The sequence below is a fragment of the Malus sylvestris genome, chromosome 5 (assembly GCF_916048215.2).
Source record: "Malus sylvestris chromosome 5, drMalSylv7.2, whole genome shotgun sequence".
Lineage (NCBI taxonomy): Eukaryota > Viridiplantae > Streptophyta > Magnoliopsida > Rosales > Rosaceae > Malus > Malus sylvestris.
Window position 1 is genome coordinate 11,334,936 of NC_062264.1, and position 10,924 is coordinate 11,345,859.

General features: G+C 41.6%; 1 protein-coding gene and 1 long non-coding RNA gene across 3 annotated transcripts; both read left to right on the forward strand.

The window, feature by feature from the left end:
* Nucleotides 1–6,132: 6,132 nt before the first annotated feature.
* Nucleotides 6,133–8,141, forward strand: LOC126621259 (uncharacterized). Of its 2 annotated transcripts, XR_007622866.1 has the most exons (4): nt 6,133–6,537; nt 6,802–6,899; nt 7,075–7,338; nt 8,123–8,141. It is a non-coding gene; the product is annotated as an uncharacterized LOC126621259 (long non-coding RNA). The 2 variants fall into 2 exon arrangements; XR_007622865.1 differs by lacking the exon at nt 8,123–8,141 and having other exon boundaries at nt 6,151–6,537; nt 7,075–7,456.
* Nucleotides 8,142–8,327: 186 nt separating this feature from the next.
* On the forward strand, nt 8,328–10,715 carry LOC126621258 (uncharacterized). The gene is made up of 3 exons (XM_050289658.1): nt 8,328–9,251; nt 9,338–9,813; nt 9,894–10,715. The coding sequence occupies exons 1-3, from the start codon at nt 8,426–8,428 to the stop codon at nt 10,545–10,547; spliced, it is 1,956 nt and encodes a 651-aa protein (XP_050145615.1). The 5' UTR covers nt 8,328–8,425; the 3' UTR covers nt 10,548–10,715.
* Nucleotides 10,716–10,924: the final 209 nt, after the last annotated feature.

Here is a 10,924-nt window from a genome sequence, read left to right on the forward strand (position 1 = left end):
AAGCTTTTTTCCTTATGGATTTGGGTTATCCAAGTCCATATCTGATTACCCTAGGGTTTTAGATGCCTATATATACTCATATCCCAGCCCTAGCCGAACCACCACCCCCTATATTCACAATTCACATCAGAAAACTCATCACATCCTTTGCCGCAGCCATCACTCATCATCCACCATAATTCCTGAACCTCAAACACCTTTGCCGCACCTTCCATTCCCCCTAAACACTACTATACCATCTCCTACCCATTCATCCATACAAATAACCCCTAGAATCTGACCTTAGACCTTGTGCCGCAGCAAAGAGGAGGAGGATAAGCTTGGAGGTGCATGCCATTCAATTGTGGAGTGCTAGACGTTTTAGGTGTTGTCTTTCCTTTGATTTCAATGTTTAAATTTATTTGTCTTTGCTTTGTGCGTATGAGGAACTAAACCCCCATTGGCTAGGGGGGGATTCGAAACCATGTTTATGTTTGCTATATGATTTGATTACTTCTAATTGCGTTTCATAAGTTGTGAATTCAATTTACTTATCTTTATGAATTAAAACTGATTTGTGTGTGTTGGTTGAGAGTGCACGCTTAATTTTCATGCATAAGTTTGATGCTAGGATATAAGGAAATTTCACCTAATCGTTACGAACTTATATTCAAATGTAGTAAAGGTTGTTGATCACAATCATGTTAAGTAAATTCTTGGCATAAGTTTCATGCAATTCATAGTAACAAGTGCCTCGCCAATGCTTATGATTTTCATAGAACTTAATGATCTTTGCTTGTATCTTTGTTATGCAATTCATGCAGGGAACTTGTGAGGAATGCTTTGGGTTGTCGTATGCAATTCATCCAATTCGATAACTTTAGGAAAATCTGAGGGTTAATTAGTGCAATTCACGGTTAATTTGGGTCGTTGGGAATTCATGGTTTATTGAGAAGCAATTGGAAATCGTTTTGTATGCAAGTGTAACATGTGTGGAGAAGAACCCCTTAGCTAGCTTTCCATCCATTCACTTTTATTAAATTCGTTTTAAAATCTATTCAAGTTACAAAGTTTCTGTTTTGTTTTTAATTTCGTCAAAACCAAATCCCCCTTATTTTGTTGAGTCATCTTAGTTAGAAATCAATTTAGTTTGTGTTTTTAAGTGTCTTGAGTCAAGTTATAACCTATTTTCGTCCAAATGTGTGTTTTGTGTTCAAAACTGCCCAGATTGTGTTTTTAAGGTAGTTTGGAGTGTTTCTGGGCTGTTTTGAGTCTTTTGGTTTGTTTTAGTGTTTTAGAGTTTAGTTTTGCATTCTTTGAGTCTAGTTTAGTGTTTTAAACTTTGTTTTTACATTTTTGAGTTAGTTTTCAAGTGATTTAGCAATCCCTCCTAATCCCCGGCCTAGAACGATCCCTACTTACATACTTTGCTACAATTGATAAAAAAGGGTTTAATTTGTGTGCTTATATATTTCGCATCAGTGACAAATGATCGTATCATGATAGGATACGACGAGAGGCATCGGGCTACACCTACAGCGGCGCAACATAGTGCATTGGCCCACGACGTGGGACATGTTGTTAGGACTGAGTGCCTTATGTTGTGGAAATCGTGGCGTAAGATCCTAGCGAAGACGAAGAACCTGGTCCGCAACTGTTAATTGGTAAGTTCCTAACTTTGGTTTATTCAATTATATGTCAAGTTTATATTTTTTATATTACTTTTTTGCCTTTTTCAACTTTGACTTCAATTTTAATTTTGGTTTTTTTTATATTTTAATTTAATACTTGGTAAATTGTAGACAAACTACAATTTTGACAACATAAACGAGTCGATTGACAACTACCTGGACAAGTTGTTTACGAGTGGTACAAGTAGTGGAAGAGCGACCTCCACAAACATTATCCAGAGGTCACTTTAGAGGAGGGTTGCCCGCTGGAGTTGGAGGATCGGCCGGACTAGTGGGCATGGCTCTACAGCCATTTTCAAGAGCCCGCCTATGTGGTACATTTTTCTATATGGAACTTTAATGAAAAGCTCCCGGTACTGTTCACTTTAATGAAAAACCATATTTTTACACTAAAAAGTCAATCATGGTACTATTCATTTTACCCTTTATTTTGTCCTTATCGTTAAAACTCAAAGTTTTCAAGCCCTTTTTCATTAGTTTTCCTTTTTATATATGTATCACTTATTTAATTTTAATTGTTTTAAAAATTATTCCTACTTTGGCTTATGCGTTTTGTTGATGCACAAAATCAGCGAAGACTTTGGTACAACAGAAAGTGTCAGGTTTTGTGACCTTCGCTTGGTTGCTTCGGTCACTAGTGAGGATAAGTACGTAAATGAATAGAGACAGAGAAGCAAACACAGGATGTACGTGGTTCACCCAGATTGGCTACGTCCACGGAGTAGAGGAGTTCTTATTAGTAGTGAAGGGCTTACACAAGTACAAAGGATCAAGCTCTCAATTTAGTGAGTTCTTGTGAATGATTTAACACAAAATGGCATTAGGCAATATTGTGGGGGAATGACCCCTATTTATAGAAAAACTTGTAGCTTTGTCACATTGACATGTGTCATGTTATGATTGGTTCTTGATGTTGACACGTGCTGCGCTCTGATTGGCTTCTAATCTTGACACGTGTCGAGTAGTGATTGGCCTCCTGGTCGGAGGGGAACTCTTCTGGGTCCTTGACAGTATAGCGTTGGCCGGTGCTCGGTAGTTTCGGGATTGGTCAAGTATGGTACAAACAGTGCTCCCCTAAGTTCCCGAGTGAGGGAAACTCCTCGGTTGGGGACTTGCAAGATCCAATCCCTTGAGTAATCACGAAACTTCTAAGTACCGAAGTGTGGTCTGATCTTCATCTGCCCTTCTCTGGAAATACCTTTCCTCCATCCGGGAATGGTGTACTTAGCTGATGTTGACGCACAAGGTAATGTATCAATTTCACTTGAAGCTTAGTTGTAGTTTCGGGCTTAGTCAAGTGTGATACAAACCCTATAGTAGGAGTCCCCCAAGTCGCCGAGCTAGGAGATCTGCCGAAAGAGGTGACAGACAAGGTAAGCAGTCAAACTTCCAAGTAAGCAACCCAGGATCAGAGGTTTGACGTCGGCTTCCGGTTGATTGTTCTCATTCTCCTTGTCTCTCATTCAACTGCCAGGATAAGGAGAAGCAAATGGATAAGAGATGATATGAGATACTTTTGCTTTTGAAGAAGTAACTTTCCACAGGCTTATTCTTGAACTGTGCTGGAGGGTTTTCTGGTGCCCTTCAGAGTATAAGGCCGACTCAAAAATTTGAGGGTCAAAACAAGTCCATCAAATCTAGAGTACGTTCGACCTTGATGATATGGGATACTTTTGCTGTTGACGGAATAATGAATGTGGTATGGAAAGGTGTCGTGCTGTAGTGATCTGTTTCAGCTCACCGTTGAACCTTCTGCTTCAATCTTTTGCATGGCAGAAGTGGTGTGCAACCTTTGCATTTAAATGGTCCTTCAGAACATTCCTTCATAGTGACTCATCCACGCTTGGCAGCTTCAGTGTAAAGAGCCAATATCTGATCAACTGTCATGAGGTATTTGCCGGTGGAATTCGTGACCTTGACAGCAGTTGAGGATGAGTACTCGAGAGCAATGCTAAGTAAGCAACCAGGCAAAGGCTCCAGGCAGTCAGTTCCAAATTGGAGGTTTGATTTCAGGTTCCGACTGACTGCTCTCTTTCTCCTTGTCCTGCAGGTGTGGACAAGGACAAAGACAAAGACAGGGAGAAAGCATGATATGGGATACTCTTGCTTTCGACCCTGATGATATGAGATACTCTTGTTCTTGGTGTGGCTTATTTGCTGAGGTATTATCGGGGGGAAATAAAGCTGAGTATTTCGAGAGGTTATGTTGAGGGTGCCTTTTCGAATGTGAGAAAGGGTTGAGCATTTTTGCAGGTTTGCCTGTCCGTTGAGGAGGGAGGTCAATGTATATAGGGATTTCCCAATAACAAGTAGTAATGCTATTCCTTTACCCTTCTTGGTCACAGCAATGTAGTGGGAGCTGCCAGCTTCACGTGTTTTAATTTTGTCAGAGCACTTTGAAAAAGTGGTATGTGGTATCTGGAAAGCTGATATTACGTGTGGAGATTACAGACAAGCTTTATCTAAGGAAATCTGGCTCTCGAAGTTCTGAGAGTTGTGCCTCTTCGGTTTTCGAACAAGCAATCCCGTCGAGGATCTGACTCTCGAGATTCGGAAAGCGGTGCTACTCCGGTTTTTGAGAAAGTAATTATGTTGGGAGTCTTTTCTCGAATGTGAGTAAAGGTTGGTCGTTCTTGCCAACCTGTCTTGCCACAAAACACGGAGGTCGACACACATAGGGACTTTCCAGTTGTCAAGCAGTGGTGCTGTTCCTTTACCCTTATGGGTAATAGTAGGGTAGCTGGCACTTCGAAATTCTCGTGCCTAAACTTTGTCAGAGATCTTTGACAAAGTTATATGTGGTACCCGAGGAGTTGATGGTGCATATGGAGAGCGGTGATTGATCAGTAAGATTCACGTGCTTTCTGCTTCACCAGAAATCTTCGACAGATTGCCCGTAATTTCCGCAAAGCTGATTGTGCATGTGACAGGTGCTGACGAGGCTGCAAAAGCAGGTGCTTCTTTGATTTCTGAGATCGGCCCTCGTGGTCTCTGAGCAGCCCAGCTTTTGAGAAAGCAAACGCCTCTTCGATTTCTGAAGCTCCGTCGAGTGCAGATTTTTATAGAGGCTGGCATTAAGTTCCACAGCACACTTGAATCTCTACCAGTAGAAGCTCATTTCTTGCACTTCTAAGATCTTGATTTGTCTGACCTCTTCCTTCTTCAACACATTTGAAAATGTCTGGACCCTCCGACCGTCGTTTTGACTTGAACCTTGGAGAAGAGACAGCCACGCCTTCTCCAGACAACATATGGCGCCCATCCTTCATATCCCCTACTGGTCCTCTTACCGTTGGGGATTCTGTGATGAAGAATGATATGACCGCTGCAGTGGTGGCCAGGAACCTTCTCACTCCCAAAGATAACAGACTACTTTCCAAACGGTCTGATGAGTTGGCTGTTAAGGACTCTCTGGCTCTTAGTGTTCAGTGTGCAGGTTCTGTGTCTAATATGGCCCAACGCCTATTTGCTAGAACCCGCCAAGTTGAATCATTGGCTGCTGAAGTGATAAGTCTCAAACAGGAGATTAGAGGGCTCAAGCATGAGAATAAGCAGTTGCACCGGCTCGCCCATGACTATGCTACAAACATGAAGAGGAAGCTTGACCAGATGAAGGAATCTGATGGTAAGGTTTTACTTGATCATCAGCGGTTTGTGGGTTTGTTCCAAAGGCATTTATTGCCTTCGTCCTCTAGGGCTGTACCTGGTAATGAAGCTTCAAATGATGAACCTCCAATGCCTCCTCCTTCTGGGGTTTTGTCAAGTACTGAGGCTCCGGATAACCACCCTCCGGTGCTTTCTCTTTCTGGGGCTCTACCGACTGCTGAGACTTCCCCTAAGCAACCTTTGTGAAGGCTCCCTTTTGTTTGTTTATTTTGACTCATGTATATGTACATATTTGTGGCTTATCGAAAATATTAATAAATAAGCTTTGCTTCATTTCAACATATTGTGTTAAATACACCAAAGCCTTTTTCATAAAGTTCTTTGAATTTTTTGCTTTTGTTGAAACCTGTATTGTTGAAGCTTTGTGAGTGGAGCATGTAGTTTGAGGTAGTGTTCCCTTAATTTCCCGAGTGAGGAAAACTTCTCGGTTGGAGACTTGAAAAATCCAAGTCACTGAGTGGTTGTGAGACTGCCGAGTATCAAGGTGCAGTAGCATATGGTGGGAGTCCCCCAAGTCTTTAGGCGAAGAGAGTTGCCGAATGAGGTGTCTAGCTAGTAGTCAATGTCATGAGTAGGAAAACTTCACTTGTTTCTTTTCGAAGTGGTAACCCAGGGCTCTTTCTTCATATATTGTTTTTTGTTATGAAGATGTGTTAGGCCCAAAGAAGTGGAGGCCTAGGAACTTTTTTTTTTTATTTATTTATTTATTTTTTTATTTTTTTATTTTTTTTATTTTTTATTTTTTACTCCCTCCCTTTTTCTTGTGTCATTTACATGGGTGTATTCGAATGGAGCTGAATGAGGGGTAGGGTATGACTCATTATCATGTGCCATGATTTTGTCTTCCTTTAGCTTCTCTTTTGCTTTGCTTTAGTCTTCCTTTAGCTTTTCTTCAATATAACATCATTTTCTGTGGCTCAGATCGCAAAACCATCTTCATGAAAGTTGTTCCTTAGCTTGTGAACTACAACATATCCGAATTGGAGATCCATCGGAGCAGTACAACTCCAGAAATTCAGGTATGATGAGTGATTGTTCGTCATTTGTATATCAACGCGTCAGACTTGTTGTGAGCTTCAAAAACTCCATTTTCTCTTGCTCAGATCAACATACTTTCTTCATCGAAGTTGTTCCTTAACTTGTGAACTACAACATATCCAAATTTGAGGTCCCTCGGAGCAGTATAACTCCAGAAATCCAGGTATGATGAGTGACTGGTTATTATTTTTCTGTCAACCCGTCAGATTTGTTGTGAGCTTTGAAACTCTATTTTCTCTTGCTCAGATCAGCATGCTTTCTTCATTGAAGTTGTTCCTCAGCTTGTGAACTACAACATATCCAAATTTGAGATCCCTTGGAGCTGTATAACTCAAGAAATTCAGGTATGATGAATGACTGGTTATTATTTTTCTGTCAACCCGTCAGATTTGTTGTGAGCTTTGAAACTCTATTTTCTCTTGCTCAGATCAGCATGCTTTCTTCATTGAAGTTGTTCCTCAGCTTGTGAACTTCAACATATCCAAATTTGAGATCCCTCGGAGAAGTATAACTCCAGAAATCCAGGTATGATGAATGACTGGTTATTATTTTTCTGTCAACCCGTCAGATTTGTTGTGAGCTTTGAAACTCTATTTTCTATTGTTCAGATCAGCATGCTTTCTTCATTGAAGTTGTTCCTCATCGTCTCTTTCATAACATATCAAAATTTCAGAATGAACTAATGGTTAAATATTTCCAGATCTTCGAAACATCACAGCAGCTTCGAAATCTGCAAGAATCCGACTGTCATGCTTGGAGCTTCAACACTTTAATTTCCGTGGCTCAAACAGAAATGGTTCCTTCTTGAAAGTTGTTCATCTGCTCAAGAACTAGAGGGTGTCCAAAATTCAGCTCCATTGGAGAGAAGCAGCAGCTGCAAAAATTTGATAGGGAAAAGGAGGCGAAGCTTTGTTGGATTTCTAGGCTGGGGAAGATTCCAGTTTTTGTAGCAACTTCAGTACTGGTGAATTGCTTGTATTTTTGTCCATAACTAAATTTTGGACTTTGAATTATTATTTGATCTATCATAATATGTTTGGGAACATATATAAGTGAATAAATAAGAAGGAAGATTTTGGGCCCTTGTGGGTGTAAAACAAAAAATGTTTAGGTTGTGTGAACAAAATTTGTTTATTTGGAGCAAGGTTTTGTGTTGAAGCTTTGTAGGTGAAGCTTTGGTGGTGAAGCTTTCTAGGTGAAGCTTTGATGGTGAAGCTTTGTAGATGAAGCTTTGTAGATGAAGCTTTCTAGGTGAAGCTTTTTTAGGTGAAGCTTTGTAGGTGAAGCTTTTTAGGTGAAGCTTTGTGGGTGAAGCTTTGGAGGTGAAGCTTTTCGGGTGAAGCTTTTTTTGGGTGAAGCTTTGTGGGTGAAGCTTTTTTGGGTGAAGCTTTGTGGGTGAAGCTTTGGAGGTGAAGCTTTTCGGGTGAAGCTTTTTTTGGGTGAAGCTTTGTGGGTGAAGCTTTTTTGGGTGAAGCTTTGTGGGTGAAGCTTTTGAGGTGAAGCTTTGTGGGTGAAGCTTTGGAGGTGAAGCTTTTCGGGTGAAGCTTTTTTTGGGTGAAGCTTTGTGGGTGAAGCTTTTTTGGGTGAAGCTTTGTGGGTGAAGCTTTTGAGGTGAAGCTTTGTGGGTGAAGCTTTGGAGGTGAAGCTTTTCGGGTGAAGCTTTTTTGGATGAAGCTGTTTTTTTTTTTTTTTTTTTTTTTTTTTTTTTTTTTGGCGCTTGACACGGTCTTCATTTGCTTGTTTTGTAGTGACTGTGGAAGACGGATTGCTTTCTGATTGAGAAGGGTTCCGGCATCGCTTTGCACCATCTTCATGTGGGTAATATAGGAACTTCCTTATGTTTTGATCATGCATGTAGTGATAGAATTTGTTTCTTCTTATTGTAGATGTCAGAGCCTGGAAGTTCTAGTGATGAGGGCTCTTCTAGCTTTAGCTCTAAGTCTGAGTCTGCAATGTCGGAGTCTTCAGGGTCTTTGTTAGAGTCCGGTACTAGAGAAACATTGGATGATCTTCCCAACCGTCAAACTTTAGCTATTGCTAGTTCTTCCTCCATGGCGTTGGGTGAGGGGGTTGTTTTTGATGCCATACCCATAGTTCGCTCTGAGTTCACAGCAGACCATCTAAAGAATAACTTGTTAGATAATGAGAAGCAGGTTGAGGCGCTAAGGCAGTCATGTAATATCCCTCGTAGTGTAGGGATACGTTTGGTACATGATGAAGAATGGCCTTCTGAGCCTCCCCAGGGTCATGTTATGTTCTACACCCAGATATTACTGACTTTAGGGGTGAGACTACCTTTACATCCGTGGTTGCAAAAGATGTTATCTTTGATCGGATATGCACCTGGGCAACTCAATCCTGGTTTCTGGGATACTTTGATTGGATTTTATATCATTTGGATGGAGTGTGGGTTGTGTGAGCCTTCCTTCCATCAGTGGCGTTACTGTTACAAGATGCGCCCAGCAAAATCATGCACTGGTTATGCCGAGTGTGCATGTCGGAGTGAGAGAGAGCGTATTGTGTATGGTAAGAAAAAGGCATACTACACATGGAAAAACCGTTGGTGCTTTCTGTATAATGATTGGGAGTATGATAAGGGTGTCACGCCTGAGCGACGTGTGTTTACTCACTTCCAGACTGTAGGTTGTAACGTATCAACCGTTCGTACTATTTGCTATTTGTTGTGGTCTTTTCTTGCTTCTAACACTTTGCTTCATGTAGTGACGCGGGGCACCATCCAACTGTTTGGGCAAGAGCTATCTGACATAGAGAAGGTGTTGAGGGTGCCCAAAGAGGATAGACACTTAAGCAAGCTACGACCCTTATTTCGTCGGTACGGTTTTCAACCCTTAGTTTCCGAGAGCCAGGGACGATCGAGTAAGTTGTATCCTTCATGTAAACTTAGCTCAATTCCTTACTTTATTTGGAAAGTTGTATTTCTTATTTTGATTTTCCTTATGCAGTGGAGAAGGTAAGCAAGAAAACAGGGACTAGCACCCATAAAAGGAAAGCACCAGTGTTAGTTCCTTCGGAAGACATCCTACCGCATAAGAAAATTCATAAGTTCCGAGGGGAACCATCCGTTAGACCTAAGTCCCAAGATGGGGTCCTTAAGGGGCCTGCCTTTAGGAAGACTGGAGTCAAGACCGTTGATGATGCTACTGCCGTAGTTGTAGGAGAAGGGAGCCGACTGTTGCCTCATCCTCTTACTATGGAGCACACTGTCCAGGAAAGTGATCCTGGTTCCCGCCATGAGGGGAAAGGCAAGGAAAGAGCTGGCAGTGTCCCGTGGAAGGACTTGAGGGTTGCCACGCGGCCAAAGGATTTTGGGGATATCAACAATTGCTTGGCAGGGCGTCGATTCGCCTTCGATGAGCTCGGAGAGCCCTTAGCTAAGGATGAATCGGATTGCGACCGGATGTTGAAGCTGTCTTCATATGTGAGTGTTACTTTGTCATTTCCTTACTTTTTCCTCTTTATTATCATTATTTAGGTAGTGATGATCGTCTTGCCATGCAGGTCATGGCCGAGTATCACGACAGACTGCAAGAGGTTGAGCGGTACAAGGCAAAACTGAAGGAGAATAAGCAGCTTGTGGACGAGGCCCGAAGGAATAAGGGACTTTTGACTCAGGCTCTCCAACCGAAGGATGAAACCATGGAGAGCTTGAAAAGGCGAAATGGTGAGAACCTAAGGCTTAAGAAATTGTTTGAGGCAACTAAAAAACAGTTGGAGGTGGCTACCTTGGAAGTATCCAAGGTTAAGGGAGAATTGGATGGTGCCTTAGTTGAGATTTCTGAACTGGAGAAGAGCATTCCAACTGAAAGGGAGGCTGCTGTGCAAGAATACTTAAGTTCTTCGACCTTTCATCTTGCTATTAAACCCTACTGTGCTCAAGAAGCTCGCTTTGAAAAAAGGAAATGGATGGCCGTCCTTGATCGTTATGATGATGGGAGCATTCTTCGAAAATACCACGAAGATATAGATGAGCATCATCGAAAGGGCGAGACATTTGTCCTTGCTGTTGATCCTAGCAGCGAAGATGAGTCTGATAATGAAGGTAGTGCTGATGCACAGACTCAGCATGGTGAAGAGGATCTTGGGGATGCAGAGGATGATGGTAGGACGCGGAATGATACTGCCAGGGGTTCGGCTTCAGATGAGAATGAATAGCAGTGTCTTTACTATCTGCATGTATTCTGGATGTAGTAGTCTGATGTGTGTATAACATGTGCCCATGTTATAAGCTTGAGAGTTTTGGATTTAAGGTGTTTATGAGTGTTTGCACTATTATTAATGCATGTTTGGCTATGTATGAATAGATCTATTGTTTGGATATAAGCCATTGTTTGGTTGTTCCTTTCTTTGTATAGTCTTGTCGACACATACTTAGATTTTGTTTCGTGTTGGATATATCTGCTTTGAGGTTTCAACACTTGAGTGTTCCCTTGCTAGGAATGTAAAAGAGTGAGGGCTGAGTTGGCTAAATTACCTCTTTATTGAATTCATTGCCAAATGGCCTTCATTACATAGGATGCCGAACGGCTATA

Excerpts from the sequence above, each read along its gene's own strand:
- LOC126621258 (XM_050289658.1), top strand. The coding sequence starts at position 8,426 with ATGGCGTTGGGTGAGGGGGTTGTTTTTGATGCCATACCCATAGTTCGC. Across the intron at positions 9,252-9,337 it reads CGAGAGCCAGGGACGATCGA|TGGAGAAGGTAAGCAAGAAA; the intron begins GTAAGTTGTATC and ends TTCCTTATGCAG. Across the intron at positions 9,814-9,893 it reads TGTTGAAGCTGTCTTCATAT|GTCATGGCCGAGTATCACGA; the intron begins GTGAGTGTTACT and ends CTTGCCATGCAG.